Genomic DNA, 19333 nt, shown 5'->3' on the forward strand with positions numbered 1-19333 from the left:
TTCTTGAGCCACTGACTGGCTTCTTACCTCCAGGCTGCTCCACCGGTGGCCACTATCTGGTCAACCTACTGTCTGTCCAGGGATCATGCCTCAAACCCTGCACCCGATGGCACAGGGCGGGAGGGGAGGCCCCATGCCACACTGCACATGGTGGAGGCAGTCTCCCACAGGTCATCACCCTGTCCTGATGGCAGAGGGACCCCAGGGGCACAGGCACCCACAGGCAGAGACAAAAGCATAGCTCAGAGGATGATTGTCAATAGATCGCAGAAATGTAGCTGTTCTGCTACTTGCAAACCCCAGACCCATAATCAGGTCCTCTGCAAATGATTTAGCACCAGGTGCCCCACAAATATGTGTGCACTAATGGTGATGGAGGTGCCCCCCATCCAACCGTGCTCCTAGAGGCACCAGCCCAGAGGCCAGCTATTCCAGGCGAACGAAGCTAAAAGACGCTGCGGTATAATTACGGTTTGTGAGGGTTCTGACGTAGAGGCATTCAGTCATAATCCCATAACTTCCAGATCAGCCCAGCTGTCATGATCACAGTACCGTGCTGCCTAAACCACTAAAACGAGGCCAGCCTGCTTGGGGATGTCAGCTTCATATGTCAGGCAGCTCTCCAGGAATCAAGGCTAGGAGGAAAGGCCCATCAGGCTGGGTTGGAAGGCAGCCAGAGACCCAGGCACCACCTGGGTAAGAATCACCAGGCCAAAGGAGGTTCCCAAGTACACTGTCTCTACTAATCTGGAGCAGGGCTACCCCACTTTGCTTGTAATCCATGCTCCGGGAATGATAGAGGGGGGGCCACCTGAGAAAACTCATCTATCCTCCTGGAGCCCTAGGTGTGATCAAATTAGACCTCATCGCAACTTCTAGGGCAGCCCAGCCATCTGAGCACACTCTAGGAACACATGGAATGTAACCAGATTCCCAGACTCGAAGAATGGCCATTTGGTCACAACGGGCCCCATTCACAGGACTAATTTAAGACAAAATCCTAAACTTATTACCATGTTGGTATTCACAGAAGGCACTTACTCATTTCGGTATTCACAGAAGTTAGGAGTCCTAACTTTAGGACTCCTAAATGCCTTCTGTGAATACCGAAAGTCTTAAAATTAGGATTTTTTTCAATTTAGTAGTAGTAAAATTAGGACTTCTAACTTTTGGTCTCCTAAATGCCTTCTGTGAATACCGAAAGTCTTAAAATTAGGATTTTTCTCAATTTTACTACTACTAAACTGAGAAAAATTCTAATTTTAAGACTTTCGGTATTCACAGAAGGCATTTAGGAGTCCTAAAGTTAGGAGTCCTAACTTTACTACTCCTAAACTGAGAAAAATCCTAAATTTAGGACTTTCGGTATTCACAGAAGGCATTTAGGAGTCCTAAAGTTAGGACTCCTAACTTCTGTGAATACCGAAATGAGTAAGTGTCTTCTGTGAATACCAAAATGAGGGAGTGCCTTCTGTGAATATGAAAATGGTAGTAAGTTTAGGATTTTGTCTTAAGTTAGTTCTGTGAATTGGGCCCAACGTCTTTTATTTTTAAAAAGGAGTCCTCTCTCCCTCGGATAGGACATGGACTCTGAGGTCTGAGTTCTCAGAGCCTGTGCTGGGAATCAGGCAAGGGGCTATTGGGAAGAGCCTTACAGAGCTCTGACCCAGGGCCCAGTGATAGTTTTGAGCCTCGACATGCAAGTGAGACCTCCCCAGGTCTTCTGGAGCCCGTCCAGGACACATTGCAGCACAACACGCCAGAGAAGGTAGCCCAAGGTTATGGGCTTCCATCCATTGGCCAGCTGGACCTCTGACCCAGAACTCTGTCACAGCTTCTGAACCCAATCAGTAAGAGGGCAGTGACGCTTTGCATCCCTGCCTGCTCTCCAGAAAGCAGGGCTTGGAAGAAATGCCCCTCGGACCGAACTGGAAGATTGCTAGAGACTCAGGCCCCTGGGGCTCCAGGTCAGGCCAGCCTATGCCTTTGCCGCCCCTGAGGAGAAAGACTGGAGGACAATGGGGGTCCCTGATGCCTTCTCTGTAATAATCCAGAGTAAGGCTACTAGCCTTTCTTGTAATCCATGCATAGCAAGTGAAAGGGGGCAATTGGAGTGCACACATCTTGCAACATTATGGGCCAGAGAAGGGAGCTTAGGGCCTGGAGCTTCCACCCCAGGGCTTGATGGTGCTCTGACACAGGCCCCAATCAGAGCTTCTGAACCAAGACAAGCAGGGGAGTCCGTCCCAGGCCTGGAGATCCCCATCTCATACACTTTGCAACATGGCAGTCTGGAGAAGGGAGCCCAGGGCTGAGGGTTTGCAACCCTGGGCATACCGGAGTCCTGACCCAGGGCCCGGTCAGTGCTTCTTATCCCAGACAAGCAGAGGAGGCCTCCCCAGGCCTGCAGCACCCTGTCCCGGGCACTTTGCAACTCATTGAGCTGGAGAACAGGACCTGATACTTCCATCCATGGGTCGCATGGGGCTTTGTCCCGGGACAGGTCACTGATTCTGAATCCGGAAAAGCAGGGGAGGCCTTATCAGGCCTGCAGGTCTCCATTGGTGGCACTCTGAGACTTAGCTGGGATGGTAACTGGAAGCCCAAGGAAGGGGTCTTCCGCCCTAGGGCCTCCGGGGCCCGGTCAGAGCTTTTGAACCCAGTCAAGAATGGGAGACCTTCCTGGGCATGCAGAACCCTGTCCCAAGCACTTTGTGAAATGGTGGGCCTGAGAAGGGAGTCCAGAGCTTGGGACTGCCACCCTAGCCAGCCAGGTTCTTAGCCAGGGCCCGATCAGAGCTTCTTAGCTCTGGCAAGCAGGTGAGGCCTCCCTGGGCTTGCAGGTTCCCGGTCCGGACTCTAATGGATTCAGCGGGTCATGGGACAGAGCCCAGGACCGAGGCGTCCATCTCCAGGCTGCCGGAGCTCTGACTCCTGGCCCGGTCAGAGCTTCCTATTAGACCTGGTCAGAGCTTGTAGAGTTTAACTCTGCGGAATTCCGCGAGTTACTGAAAACTCCGCCAAATTCGGTGAGCGGCGTAGTATTGCTCGGTCACCCCTAATGAAGTCCCCTTGGATGCTGACAGTAGTTAGGGGCCAATAACCTCTCCTGTTACCAATAGCAAGTTCCACACAGCAAGATTGTTGAGACCTCGTTGGAGGCCCTGCCCTTTTTCTCAACCACTCTGCAAACCAGCCTACTGATGCAATACTGGTTGGGGGTTGAACTCACCTAGGCTGCTGAGGGTCGTCGGGGGCCCAGAACCCCTTCTGTTGCCACTAATTAGTCCAAACAGTGGGATGGCTGAGACCTTGTTGGAGGACCGACAACTTTTTCAACCACTCTGCAAATGTACCTCCTGGTGCACTACTGCTTGGGGATGAAGTCCTCTTGGCTGTTGAGGGTCATTGGGGGCCAAGAAACCCTCTTGTTACCACCAGTAAGTCCCCCACAGCAGGGTTGCTGAGACCTCAACGGAGTCCATGCCCCCTTTCTCAACCACTCTGCAAACTCCTGGCACACTGCTGGTTGGTGGGAGAAAGTCTCCTTGGCTACTGAGAGTTGTTGGGGGCCAAGAACTCCTATTGTTACCACAAGCAAGTCCCCCACAGTGGGATTGCTGAGACCTCATCGGAGGCCCAGCACACTTTCTTAACCACTCTCTTAATTCACTTCTGGCAAACTACTGATTGAGAAATAAAGTCCCCTTGGCTGCTGAGATTTGATGAGGCCAGGAACCCCTATTGTTACCACCATTAAGTCCCACAAAGCAGGATGAGACCTCATCAGGGGCTCTGCCCCCTTTCTCAACAACTCTGCAAACACGTCTCCTGGTGCATTAATCATTGGGGGGGGGGTTGCAGTCTAGGGGTGAGTGCACCGGGAAACTCTTGCCCCACCGGTGGTTAGCAGAGTTTTTTCCAAACTCTGCATTCCAAGCGGGGTGGCAAAACTCCCGCTGGTTTCAGAGGAGTTTACCACTCACCCCTACTTCCTATTCCATGCAAGCAGGGGAGGCCAACTAGACCTGAGGTTCCCATCCTAGGGACTTTGCAACAGGGCACATGGAAACCACGTCCCCCGACGTCCTCACCCAGGGCCTTCATGAGCACTACCCATTCTTTTACTCCATGCACACCGAGTGACAGTAGGGGATATTGAGTATTTTAGAGCTTCAAATGAGCCCTCATTCGGACTTGCAGGGAATATTGGGAATCTGAACACTGAGTCACATGAAGGGAATTAAGTGTTTTCTTTATTTATTTTAAGCACGAAATATCACCCGTGACGTTGACATGGCACATTTTGCACCACCCATGCAGATGTGGTAAAGACTCCCTAATTTGAAATGCATTCAGGCCTAATTAGTAGTGGTATGGCAAAAAGGTGCTACAATTACTGGGGCACCAAAATTACCTGAGCAAAAATCACCAGTGATTAATTTCAGCCATGCATTGTGCAATTACTATCTTCAATCCCAGGAAGTATAAATGGCCAAGTGAATTTAGGAGTATATTCTGCTTTTCTGCATGGTCATTCCCAATTCTGTGAACTTTTCAGTTCCATAATATCACCTGCTCTGAGCAGGTGCTAACTGGGAGGGATAGTCAATGCAGTTTGAGCCGCAAGGGCCTTGAAGTTGTAATGAAGGGCAGACTCTGGTGGTGGTGCAGCTTTTCCCGCTTCTACTGTGATGTACGAGTGGATTGGTGAGGACAAGCAGTGCTTATTGCTCCAGTGACTGGCCTGTACACATATTCTGTTTAAGCTGGTGAGTTTCCGCACCTTTCAAAATAGGGGCTGATTTTCCTCAACTAGTAATCACAAGAGCAGAAACTCCCACTCACTTAGTATAGGGTTCCAACACAAAGAACATTCTTAATATTTCAATAAGATTCAGAGCCTGCCTAGTTTGTGAGTACCAGAAGCTGTATTGAGGAGAGCCTACACTGCAGCATAAGTCAGAAATCCACAGTGGATGGATATCCTTGCATCGTTGATAACTCTGAATGGGCATTGGCTATCGTTATGCACGCATAAAAAATCTAGGTGAGGAGCTACCTGTCCAAGCAGAAGTTACTGGGCCACAATTTTGTAGTGCTGTCCTGTGCCCTCCTTACTGCAGAGCCTTAAACTTGGACCTTTTAGTCTGTGACTCTCCTAGCAACAATGCAGAGCAGTCAATGACTGATTCAGGGAGGTGCTGCAGGCTTCAAACCCTAGACACTGTATCACACAAAATAACAAATTATTGCTCAATCAGTTCTTTTTCTTAAAAAGTAAAGAAGTACTTTAACATGCACACAACCAAGTACTATGCAAAAAATTGCAAACATTTTCAAGTTCATGCGTACAATAAATCTAAACCTTTCGGAAAGGGGCTTGCAGACTAACTATGTTGCAAATCTCATACCTTACAGACATGTGGCAAGGGGCAATTAGCCTCCTTAGTGTAGCTGTTCTTGTTAACTGCAAAGTACCAAGCATTTAACCTGAAAAAAGCAATGCCCTATATTACCTATGGCAAAAACAAATAGGGATTGTTACCATTAAATTGAAATGACCACTGGTTTTAATAAGATATTCACAAAACATTATCACAGATCTAAAGTCTTTGGCAATATACGTTGGGAGAGCCGGTGAAGCAGACAAAGTTAATGATGGCCTTGTGTGTCCTTCGCAGAGGGCCATTCTGTTGAGGCCCAGGTCTCTCCTAGTTCGAGGCAATTTCTCTCAGGCCCCACAATTGCGCGAACAACTACCCGATCCCCCACCTTTAGAGCAAGGAGAATCTGATCATGCACACATGTCACAATGGTCTCTGGGAGTCTGATTCAATCCAGGAAATTTCCAAAGTTAGCAGCGGATCGATGGATGGACTTTTCAGCTCCTGTGAGGTGACAAAGTACTTCATGCCGCATACGAGTGGTGAGTTACAGTTAAGATATCTTGGGCCTTACTAATCAGCAACCATTTTTCTTCAATTGATGAGGTTCAGCAACCCTTACCACACTCCAGTAGCTTCTTGAATCCCAGAATACTTCAATAAGGATTCATTGCAGCCTATGGCACTACCGCTTTCTACTCTTTAGCAGCATATTAACTCTAGGGGCATGGACTTGTGCTCCTGTCCAGTTATGGTGATTTTTATGACTTGGAGTTTGTCTGGGAGCAGTCCCATGGTCCTCCACAGCAGACTATTGTCCTTGCCTGCACTCACCAGACACACTCATTGTGCTACTTGTAGGTTGACAGTGCAAACTAAGACTATGCATTGTATATTCCTATTACATCTACAACAGAACCATTCAAACATAACTCCAGAGGACACCCTCCTTTAAGGGGTCCAGAAAGTTCACCCTACAATGGTCCCAGGAGAGAGCCAGAGAGATAGTGTGGCCAGCCCTGGAGAGAGTCCACAAGAAGAGAGTACAAGTTTGGTGTGGGCTGACCATACAAACAGCAGATAAGGGTGCATTAGCTACAACCTTAAGCTCTTGCAAGCTCCTTCTCACCGTGCAGAGCCTTTGGCAGGATTTAAAAAATGTTTGTGAAGTTTCCTGTGATTTTTGAGGCACCCACCCAAACTAGTGGAAAAAACAGCAGCCCTCTGCCCTTCGATGTCACTAACAGATACCAACCCACTGCCTATCCCACTCCTCTGCTGCATTCCATGGATGATTGAAAATGGCAGGTCAATCTTAATGAAAGCCCATTTCCCCCTGAGCCAGTCTCTGCCCAACTCTGACTCCCTGTTCCCTCTCAAGCACTTCCAAGGGACCAGCTGCAAGGAAGCAGACAGACGTTTGGGCCATTCTGTTGTTGAATCCTGGAGCATCTCCCCTCCCTGAATTAGTAAGTAAGTGAAGGGTAATAGATATGGAGTTAACGGGTCCTACCCCTTCCTTTAGTAGAAGATGCTTACTCTGGAATGGGATTATTGTCTTCTGAATCCTTTAATTTGCTAGCTGGCACAGCAGAGTAATTTACTCGCTCAACAAGCTGATTCTATACATGAAATTCATTAAGGGCTGGTTCAGAGAAACGTGCCAATTTATAAACTTTTAAAGTATGTCAAGCTTGTCCCTAATGTCAATTGGGACATACAGTTTAATCACAATTTTGCATATAAAATGCACAGTGAAAACATCGTAGGTGAATTGCCAGTGCCTCCCAAACTTCAATTACATCTCATCTGTCACGCTGCTTCTTGTGGCTAGACTCCAGGCTGAGTCAGACATTAGTCTACCTCGCTCAGCCTGTGCATGCCCACACACAACCTGCTCAGAGCTCATTTCCCAGCCATACACACCAGCCGACATTATTTTATAGACGGGCACTGGAGGTAAGTGCTCAAAACCAGATCATTACAGTGGAAGAGGCTCGACTGGGGGTCCAAGACCACAGCACGGTTGCAAACACTAGGTTCTTTCATGGGTATAATTTACTTCCTTAATAGAGCTAATATAGCTAAATAGCCCCTCGTGCTTTTAAGCAATCTGCCTCTCCGTGCAATATATCACATTATGCAGCACTTTAAAAAATGTGTTCCTATTAAATGGTACATTTCTTCAAAAGTACTTTAATTTTACTCTCTACATCTACCACAAATACTTGTCACAGTAAGCTTCGAGGAAAGATCAGGGCTCTGGTTTAATGCATAAGTATAACATGTGGTTGAATACAGTTTATACGAATAGCACCGTACGAAGGTGTTAGCCATACAGGTTTACCCTCAAATATGGAAGATAATAATGACATATGACTATCATGTATGCTATTCTCCCTTTTATGTAAACTTTCTCAGACAAAAACATGTATAGTTTTCATATATTCGTTGTATGTGATTCAGGAGAAAAACACATTTCATGATCACTGTTCTGAAGAAACGTCCTGCATAAGTATTTCCCTCAAATCTTTAAACTAAAAGACATTCCCAAGAGTTCAAACCATCCTGGTGAATGTCGGAAAAATTCCCTGCTCTCTGTTTCGTTCCAGAATCTCATTGATCCTTTGTTTTTCTTTTACCTTGCTCTGGCTACCCTTCTTTTCCCCTTCTTCTCCTCATCTTTCTTCTTGTCATGAATCTTACTAAAACACAGCTGGAAATATTCTTCTCTCTCAACTTTGTATTTGTTTCTTACACCTCTGATCTTCTCCTGCCTATGCCCTAATACATTTAGCCAACTTGCCGCTACATTACTTCCATCACTACCTGTACCTTAGTATCTTAACCCCCTGTCTATACCCTGGTACCTAAACCACTTATTAATACTATACTCTACCTATGCATCACTATTTACATCACATCCATACTAATGTAACTGCGTATGCCATTGTACCTATACTCCTACCTATATCTTAGTTTATCTGCACCTTTCTATACCATCATTTCTCGACCGACTCAATCCTAGAATCTTTAGCCATTGTACCTATATCGCGAGAAATGTTACGTCACACCAAAGTATTTAAAACAGTGCTTCTACCATATTACATATACCCATACCTATGCCTATTTACAAAATTATCACCACCTACAACCAAGCACCCTTACTAATGCCCATACCTTAGTTTCTCGATCCCTTGTCTATACCATTATACCTACAGACCTACCTGTACTTTTCGAACGGTATGCTTTATTTCATGCCCACCGATACCCCTTACCCTTGTACCTCTAAGCCCATCCTCCCCCGTCTGCCCTACTTTCACCTTAGCATCTTTACTCATATTTATACCCAGTACCTCTATCCCGACCATTGTACCCAAACCTCTTCCTATACAGAATTACATTTTATACCTACTTATGTTCTTCTATTACTAGCCTTACCTATATGCTAGTACATTTACCTCTGTTTATAATGTAGTCTACCTCTATCTGTGTCCTAATATCTCTTATCTAGCCATCTATCGTGCACTTTTGCTCTCTCTTCCACAACTGCCTTCACCCTGCTAGACTTTGAGATGGGGTGAGGCAGGGAGCACAGTTTTCAGCATCAGTGAATGGTGTAGGCAGGTAGGGGATGCTCCTAGTGTTTACAGCCCTGTGTTTGAATGCCTCCTTGTACTGTGTTTGAATCTCTCCCACCTTGTAATGTATTCGTGGGATATAGTCAAAGTGTGAGTGCTACAAAGAACCTTAAAACATTTCTCAGTAGTGTTGTACGAGTTCCAGTATGTGAGTGAAAAGCGGCTTATAATAAGAGCCGTTTAACACTCTGGGGTCCGCATTATGCAAATGGTGCATTTTCATTGTTTGCACCGGGCACACATTTGAAAAGGTGCGCCAAGCGCAAACAATGAAATTGCACTGCATTATTCAGAATACCCTGCCCCCAGGACAGCGGAAACGTTTGCTGCCGTTGTGCAGTGCATTCCTGTGAAAAACGGAGCAGTTGCTTAAAAGCCGCTCCGTGTTTTCACATTGCAGGCAGCAACACGTTTCCAGTTTTAAGGGGGATTAGAGAGGGAAACATCCTTTACAACGCAACTTTTACCACGCAGTGCCTTTACATCGCAACTTTTACAATGCAAACCATTACAACGCATTGCGCTGGGGGGGCGCTCTAGGATAGGGAATAGATTTAATTTACTATCCAACACCTTCCCTACTATCCACGGGAACTGGGGTTGGAATAGTAAATTAAACTATTCACTATCCAGCACCCCTCAACACTATGTGTTGTAAAGGCATGCGTTGTAAAACTTGCGATGTAAAAGCATGTGTGGTAAAAGCATGCGTTGTGATGTCATACATCCGATTAGAGATCTTCTTGCATTTGGGTGCAGTGATTGACTGACACGTCTGTAAGGGGATTTCTGGGAGGTCCATGAGACCCCCTTTCCACTTCCAGAAGGCTGCTATCGGGGGCTGGGGGGCACACTGACAGGGTGCCACCTTGAAGCTGGCGCACTGTCAGTACACCTCCTGAGAGCTTCTTTGCTTCTGCGCCCGCTTCTGTAATAACGGCGCAGAGGTAAAGGGATTCCCTCATTTGCATGTGGCAATGCCCCATGCAAATGAAGAAATACCATCTGAAGATGGAGCTGGCGCTTTATGAGCGCCAGTGTTATCGGTATTACAGAGGGGGATGCACAAGCATCTGCCGCCTCTTTTGCATTATCAAAGTGCTCCGGGGGAATGCAAAGCAGGCACAATTGCCCCTCGCGCCCCCGAGGAACTTGTATAATATGGCCCCTGGTGTGCTTTCCTGGTTTGGTTAGGTTGTGGATATATTTTAGCTCAGCTGTCTATTATTATTATTTATTTTTCCATAACAGGTATTTATAGAGTACAAAAGAGGGTAAACAATACAGATCAGAAAGATGGAAGAAGAAAAAGACTAAAAAACCGTCACCAACAGAAGGCAGTAGCCTGCAAGAATGGGAAAAAGGCATAGAGAGTGTCTGGTAGTGAATTAAGGACTACTGGCCTAGTTATACGACATGCTAACTTTTAATTGCACAGGCCTTTGGCTTCTGAGCAGAGCTTCAGGCACCAGTACTCTTTTGTCCACAAACTAAGCACTGTATTATTGTAATGCCCTCCCAACTTAACGACTCTGTTGCTTGGATTGTTGTTGTGTGGGTTACTGGGTCCTTCCTGACACTAGAAGGCAATTGAAAATGGCATGCTGGCGCTTCATCGGCCCTGCATTACACAGTGCCCGGCCGTAGGGCCATGGGGAAGTCTATGGGCTATGGTTGCATCACAGCTGATTTTTACATAATTTGTCCAAGTTTTGCAAGTGAAGCACTTGAGCAATGTCTGTGCCTCACAGTCTAACGTGCATTACAATATGATAGCGAGCTGTAATTAAAAGGCATTGTAGACCATCACCATCAAATGTTTGCATCATCTGGGAAGTTTGACAGGGATCCTTGGAAATATAGGATAAGATCCCCTGTAATCTTTTTCCATCGAGCACTGCTGGACAATTTAATGGTGTAAAATCTTACCTAAATTGTGCACCCTGTTGCCTTATTTCTGAACTCAAGACAAACACATGCAGTCATCAGTGGAAGTGGAAGGCCTTTATTCCTATGGTTTGAGGCTGGAGATCAAACAGTGATGTGAGAGGGGTAGTTTCTATTGTTCAGGTGAGGATGTTTCTAATCAGGGCCTTTCCTTTTGTGCAGTCAGATTACTGCTACAGGAAGGCAGAATGACAACCAGATGTAAGATCTCACACTTCATTTTGTGGTTATGTTGTGGGTACTTCAGAGTGGAAACCGCCCACTGCTACGTGCCTTGTGAAGCATTATGTACACAGAATCCCTAAAACAGATTGTGTTATCTTTCATACCACCCTGATCACTAGTTTGTTCCATCTGATTTCTGGAAAAAGTAACCATATTTATTTTGAATCTGGTTACCAGTATGTGATGGTGGTGTGTGTGTACTGGTGTTCTCGTGCTGATGGCCTACAATGATGGTCCAACACATGCATATAATGTTAGTTCCTTCTCCCATTTTGCATGCAATTTCAAGAAATCTCCACAATATGACTAAAAAGCTTTCAAGGACACTGGCTTTGCCTTAAACGTTCTGACTGTCAACACTTCTTATTCTTTTGATTGACTCCTTTTCATGCCTCCTCTCGCCGAGCACAACTTACTCCAAATCACATGCATGTTTGTCATAATCCCTATTATTGTCTCTCTACAGATTTCCAACACTTTATTTCAATGATCAAATGCATAGGGTGGCTTCCATAGGGGTGCAAAACCAATCCCAATAAAACAACAATGAGCAAAAAAAACAACCTACTAACCATTAGTTCCAGAGAAGTTTCCTGCCTGATGTAAAGTGCTACAATACCTCTTCAGGGGTAGTAAGTGCTATATACATGCAAATATAATACAATACAATACAGTATTTAGAACACACTAATACCATAACACTCAGCGGTCTGGAAGGCAATTGTAGTTCATGCAGACTGCATATTTTATTCCTTTTGCTATTTAACACTCTCACATACGACAAAGCTGGCCATCACCCATTACTGTACCAGTCCACAGCAATAAACCACCCAACACAAACTGAACAGGCACTGTATAACTGAAAGAAATCTGCTAAATGGTGCTGGCCAACCGTGGACTTTAGTTTAGTTTACCACTGCTGGTCCTAACTAGTTACATGCTATAACCGCCTTATGACATCTCTCAATGGCAATCAGCTATAGGATGATAGTGACAAAGTCCATCCCAACAGATCCTGATCCATGTCTTATTCCAAACTACTCTCGCTCAGTACTGTAAACTTTAAACAAAATATCTCAGAAAGGACAACCCAGTGCAGTAGCAAGCTAAGTGGACTATGAAAATAAGAAATATAAAAAAAGGACTTGTAGAGCTGCTCAAACCTACAAGCTTACTTAAATCTATAAACTGTATGCCTGTCTATCACACTTCTTCATCCATTTCACTGCTAATCAGCACCCCACATAGGGGAAGCTAGTGCTAGGTAAATGTTACAAAACATTACAATCTAACATTCTTACAGTGCATGCATATCTCATGCATACAGGAGTCAAAATCCTGCCTCTAAATCATAGGTTCTCTTAAAATTTGCAGAAGTGATAAAAAGATGAGGTTTTTTTCCCTTCCATTTCAAAGGTTTTGGGCTCAAGATAACTCTCAGCCAGGATGATATTTCAAGAAAAGGAAGGTTGATGGCGTTTTAATTGAGGTATTTTTGTTGGGTCTGGCTGAAAATAGGAACTTCCCCCATCCCCTACAGCTTGAAGCTCTGCACCAAAATCAGGTAACTAGTGGGAGCAGCCGAATATATCCCAGTAACTGCAAAATACAGTGGGACAAATTCAGCGTATTTCAGTGGGACAAATTCGACTTGTTTCCCTTGGCATGGCCCGGATTCGGCTTAATATTAGCTGCCGGATATTGCTAGATCCTTCTTATTTCCAACACTGCTGCCAGCAACTGATTTTACTTACAGAATTATATGACATCCTTAGATGGTGCCCCTCATTGCATTAATTAAGCAGCGTATCCTGCAAGATACCACTTATCACAAGTCGGGTGAAGTGGAAGATACCATTCAGCCCGATTCTTCAACCTCTGATTTCACTTCACTCTGGGTGCAATTAAATTGGGACAAGTTCTACCTGCCACAGCTATGTCAAATATATGGCTGGAAAATTACCCATTAGTGGGGGAATACATGTGTAAACAGGTGGGGTAAATCACTATTAGGCAGCCGCGGTCGGTAGTGGGAGTACCTGCCGGGCAGTGACGTGGGGAGGGGTAGGGTGGGGGGTAGTAAACTATGGATTACGGAGGTTAACAGGTAAGTAAACATATAAATAAAACGAATTTCGTTGCGCTCACTGCATCGCATTTGGGGATGCAGTGCACGCAATGAAATTCATTGTATTTATTTATATGTTTACTTACCTGTAAACTTCTGTAATCCATAGTTTACTACCCCCCACCTTGCCCCTCCCCACATCACCGCCCGGCAGGTACTCCCACTACCGACCGCGGCTGCTATTAGGTTATTATCTCATAACAGCACACCAATGCTGTGGGGATGCTGCGCGGTAGTTTAATGCTAGGTGCAGAGCTATCTCCCGGCAGTAACTGTGCCGCTAATAATCAGTCCCTTCATAGGAGAGGCCTCCTGTTATTTTACTGTTAAAGTTATAATCTGTCAAATATGGAAAAGGCAGTAAAATGTGCAAACCCTATCAATGGGCCTCACACTGATTGAATGCACTGTAAAAATATAGACCTGTTGCGCACCACATGCTTCCAGGCTTGTCTTTCATTATGGTCATTGTCCAAAGAGCTCTAAATCTGAAAATTAATCCTTGGGTTCTCCAAACCTATGTATTTGCCATCAGGTGCCGTATTACAAAAGTAACTCGGTGGTCCGACAGGCATTTTCACCTGCTTTTCATGCCCCCAGGGTACTTTAGTATTACAGTAGGAGCCGCAGATACGTCTGCGGCCGCTTCTGTAATACCAATAGCGCTGGAGCACATAAAGCAACAGCGCTATCTTCAGGGGTCTCCCCTCATTTGCATGGGTGCATGCCCCTTGCATAGGAGAGAGTCAGTTTGCTTCTGTGCCTGTGCCCTATTACAGATGCAGGCGCAGAGGAAAAGAAGCTCTCAGAAGCCGCACTGACAGTGTACCACCTAAAAGGTGTCTCACTGCCATTGTCCCCCCTTGCACATCCTAAAAGTTTGCGCACTATCACTGCGCCCCCTGAGAGCAGCTATCTGAAGGGGGGAAAGGGGATCCCATTGAGCCTCAGACATCCCCTTGCAGGCAGGTGCAGTAATTGACTGCAGCCGGGTGCACTGGAATCTCTAATCCCCTATAAAAGTGCAGGTAAATTGCCGACTGCACTGTGAAAACACAGAGAGGCTTCAAAGCAGCTGGTCAGTTTTTCACATGATAGTGCTGTCCCAGGGAGGCGCGAGTTCGTGGCTACCCTGAGCCCCGGGTCTGATGGCTTAGTGGACTATTGCATCCACTGCAGGTGCCTTGTTTCGACCTAACGGCCACAGGTTAAAATCTTGGGGGGGTCCACTCAGCCTTTCATCCATTTGAGTTTGATAAAATGAGTACCTTTGGGTAACACTAAACATCTGTTATTTAGCGCCTTGAGACTAATGGGTGATAAAGACATGTGTTATGTTATGAGGGCAGAGCATTTATCATAATACAGCGCAGGAAAGTGCGCTGCATGTATCAGGGGCGTAACACAGACCCCCGTAGCCCCCACGGTGCGGGGGGCCCCATGCACCAGAGCTCCTAGTTGAGCCCGGATGGGGCCCCTCTACGTACCGTGCAGGGAGGCCCCTTCAGTTTTCGTTACGCCAGTGGCATGTATAATGGGGCCCCAGGAGCTCGGCTCTGCTTCAACTTAGCTGACCCATTAAACGAGAAAATCCAATCCAATTAACACAGCGTTTTCGCAAATTATACACACCATTCTATTTTTCACATGACAATAGTGCACGAAAAAGTACGCCGTTCACAATGTGAGTCCTAAGTTAGTGGTATGTATAAATTGCTCCCTCTCAGTTTCAGGGTTAGGTTGGCGATATTTGGAAGTACATTACCCCCCCCCCCCCCCCCCCTCCACCCTCCCCACACACACACACACACATGGACACATGTACACATACTTCAGATTGTGTTATATGTGCACAGCTCTCAGTTTTCCAAAGCACTGGTCGGTAATTCCAGCTTGGTTTTCACATTGCACTTTATTAAATAGAAAGCTCGAATGTTAAAACACCAAACAAGATTTTTCTGGCGCCAACTCTGGCAGTATTTCTATTGCTGTCTTTCTAAATTTTACTCATAGGGAAAAACCTTATGAGGCACAGCATTTAAATTACAATAATGGCACCCAGGGCACAGACAATATTTCACACAACACTTACTTAATGTTGTTTTTTTTCCTTGCAAGCACTTGCACTGTACCATATTTCTTTTTTCATGTTCCAAATTCATACATTAAGAACGTGTACACTTTTTATATTGTTGTTTAAAACATATTTTTCCTACTGGGAATGAATATTGCTGCCATGTTGCCATCAAAACTTAACTTATGTCACAGATAGCATAATAAACTGGGCATGAAAGAACTGTAAGCTTGGCCGAGGGTCTTTTGCCCTCTCAAGGAGATATGCCCGTTATAAGCAGATTTGACTGTGTTGCTGACATCACCTGTGCTTTTCCCACTTCAGGACGCAATCTCGCATGCTGCGAAGAGTTGGTTTAAGTACACGTTTGACCATGCTATAATTTCTAGCAATCTAAATGTTTGGTTTTGAATTTCTTAGGGGATACCAGGAGAACACGGCATACCAGGAAAACCAGGAATGAAAGGTCTAAAGGTATGTTTTGGCAGGCACATTAAGTTGCATTAAAGCAAATGCGTAATATGGAGTTAGGCTAATAAAAGTCTGTGGTATAATTCGAGGCCTTAGCCTGGATTGTTGCGTCGCTGTCACGCACAAGCATCTCTGTGCGCAGCAATCTGTATGCCCTCACGATGTTGTGTTTCTTGATGTTCAGGGGCTGTATTACATAAGGTGCCCTAGGGGCGCAATGGGTGTTTGCGCACCCCCAGGGCACTTTGGTATGAAAGAAGGGGGTGGGAGGCTTGTGTGCTCCCTTCATTAACCCCTTGCGTGCTGCAGTTGGCCGACAGGAGCACTACCTCACTAGTGCTGCCGTCGGCCAACAGCCGACGCGGCCCCACCCATTTTGCGGAAGTGCCGCACTGCCGCGAAATCGCGGCCGCGGCAAAGTGGTTAATACCGATAGCGCTAGTGCACTTAAAGCGCCAGCTCTATCAACAGAGGGTGTTCCCTCATTTGCATGGGGGCATGCACTATGCATATGAGGGAATTCCTTTGACTCTGTGCCCGCGCCATATTACAGACGTGGATGCAGAGTCAAAGCAGCCCTCAGACGGCACACTGACAGTGTGCCATTTAAAAGGTGGTGCACTGTCAGTGCGCCCCCTTAGAGCAGCCCTCTGCAGGAGGTAATTTGAGTCCCATGGACCCATCAGACATCCCCTTGTAGGCGGGTACACTCACTGACTGCACCCGCCTGCAAGGGAATCTCTAATCCCCTTTGAAAGTGCATGCGGGTGCCGCATGCGCTGTGAAAACACGGAGCAGCTGCTCCGTGTTTACACATGACTGCGCTGCCCCCAGAGCAGTGCAAGGTTGCGGCTGCCCTCAGGGTAGCACATTCACCATAATGGGGCACATTGCCATTGTTTGCGCCGGCACACCCTTGAAAAGCTTTTGTTTGGATTATTAAATACTTTATGCCAGTATCTCACGGAGTCTGTGCCTGACTGTTTGCCGCGGTCAGGGTTGGGAGAGAATATATATATAGCAACCACTTCTAGCACTTCCTTTCGGTGAACATGGTAATCAATTGACCACCAGGCAGCCTGAAATGACAGGTAAGTTTATTTCTCCTTTCTCTCACTCCTCACATGACATGTTTCGGGCATCAAGTGCCCTTGATCACATAGTGAGACAGCGGTACGTCATTGTTTTTGTATACCTACCTTTTTTCATTGCTACACCACGTGATAATAGACAGTGAAGAAACATTTGTATTATGAGGCTTTTTTCTGTATAACCTTAAATGCATGGGATCTTTGTATGAATACATGATGTGTGCAATAATTGCCTAATGTACACATCCACATACAGTACCAATAAGATGTTGTTGACATATTATGTGCAAATTACGCAAGTGTACAAATTACGCAGCAAACATGTGCAAATAACGCAATATGTAGCCATTATGAGGCAATGTCATTGAATCTCAAGGGTTATTTCCTGTGCAAGTCACGCATGAAGTAACATGTGCAAAATATATAGACACAGGTGCAAATTACCGCATCAATGCGAAAAATGTGCAAAATACGCAACAAATATGTGCAAATTACGCAATATGTCCATATTACAAAACATAATCATCGTCTCTCCAAGGATATTTGCTGTGCAAATCACGCATAATATATCTTGTGCAAAATATGCGAACACAAGTGCAAATTACCACCTAAATGCAAAATTAATGTGCAAATTATGCAAGGGTATGGGCAAAATTACTGCCTAATGCAGAAATGCCCTCAGATAAATTTAGTCAATATGTTAGGTACTGTCACTGTGTATAAAAAAACATCATTGTTATGCCTACATGCCTTAATACTTTTGGTTCAGATTAAAAAAATACAACAGTGTAGAATCGATGCATATGCATACACAAAGCCACAAATAATACAGGTTCTTATTTTGATGATCATATTTTGTGTTATCAATAAATTCAAAGTGTCTAGTGCAAAGAATATGTACAAAAAGTGTACCAATAAAAAACAAATTGAAAGGTATTTAAAATTGAGGCAGATTGGATGAATGTCGTGGTGTTATCTTTCTTCGTCACAGCGGTTACATTCTTAGTAGGAAGGAGGACCTACATCCCACAAGCCTGTGCGGATAGGTATATTGTATTGTAAGCAACACCTCCTAGATACATCCATTCGATCATTGTTGCTGCAGATATACTGACTTCTAGTCTATAAGAAAGTGTGCATGTCTTCTGTATTATTAAGACCATTTGGAAATTTACTGTCAAGTTCTAGAATATATTTAGTTTCCTGCTGTCTTAATGCCCTTTTACAATTGCCACCTCTCCGTGGAACAGGAACAGAATCAATGACAAAATAGGACAGGGTGTTGATGTCCTTATTATGGACTTTTTTAAAATGACGTGCGACGGTATATGCCGGATCGCTATTAATAATGGCCCAAAGATGTTGCAATATCCTCACGTGCACCTGGAGCATGGTACTTCCAACATACCTAAGCCCACAGGTGCATGTGAGAACATAAACCGCAAAGTCAATGCGGCAGTTGAAATTCCCTATGATGTCTAGCTCATTTTCTATGAATGGAGTACTATATTTAGTTGTATTTACTCCAAACTTACATGCACGACAAATTGTGCATTTGTAAAAACGTTTTGTTGGTTTAAACCATGATTCCCTATGCTCTAACTCTATTAGACTATTTCTTGAAAGTTGCCCTCCCATAGATTGAGGTTTCCTAAATGTAATGGTGGATTTCTCTGGCAGTCTGTTGCTAAGGACATTGTCCGTCAAGATAATAGGCCAATTCTTAATAATTATGGCTCTGATTTTCCGTTCTTGATGACTAAATGTTGTGATTAGCCTAGGTGGGTCTTCTGATGTACTATCGAGCCCTTCTTCTTCTTCCTCCTGTGGTAGGAGTGATACCCTAGGTCTATTGCTAGCTTTCAATACTGCTTCTGCTAATACTTTGTTTGTATAGCCTCTTTTCCTCAATCTAGATAGAGCTTCATTTCGGCAGCGTTCAAAGTCTTCTGGTGTGCTGCAGATGCGTTTCAATCTTAAAATGTCACCGTAAGGGATGCTGCCAATTAAATGTTTGGGGTGTGCACTGGTTGAAGTGGATTGGAATTCCATAGAGCATATTATCAAGCCCATTATCGCCGCTTTAGCTGCAGTTTTCTGCCGCTAAAGCGGCGATAATTGTATCGCCTGTCTTGATAATATTTGGCCCTCTGATATTCAAGTGTTGTGTATATATATATATATATATATATATATATATATATTTATATATATATATATATATATATATTTATAAATTCCCTGACAAAAACCATATGTTTCAGGCCCTATATAGTTAGGAATTAGCATTTAAAAAACCTTTAAAACTCACTCAAAAAACTATAAGTTTTAGGGGTGTTATAGTTAGCTGGACATTTCACTCATACAAA

General features: G+C 44.9%; 1 protein-coding gene across 1 annotated transcript in view; it reads left to right on the forward strand.

Moving 5' to 3' along the window:
- LOC147707469 (uncharacterized) overlaps positions 1–19333 on the forward strand; it is a 385267-nt gene that overhangs the window by 11756 nt on the left and 354178 nt on the right. The window contains exon 4 of the mRNA XM_086925650.1: positions 15823–15876. Coding sequence (XP_086781776.1) covers positions 15823–15876 — 54 coding nt within the window. The remainder of the gene's footprint in view (positions 1–15822; positions 15877–19333) is intronic.

The sequence above is a fragment of the Lissotriton vulgaris genome, chromosome 6 (assembly GCF_964263255.1).
Source record: "Lissotriton vulgaris chromosome 6, aLisVul1.2, whole genome shotgun sequence".
Lineage (NCBI taxonomy): Eukaryota > Metazoa > Chordata > Amphibia > Caudata > Salamandridae > Lissotriton > Lissotriton vulgaris.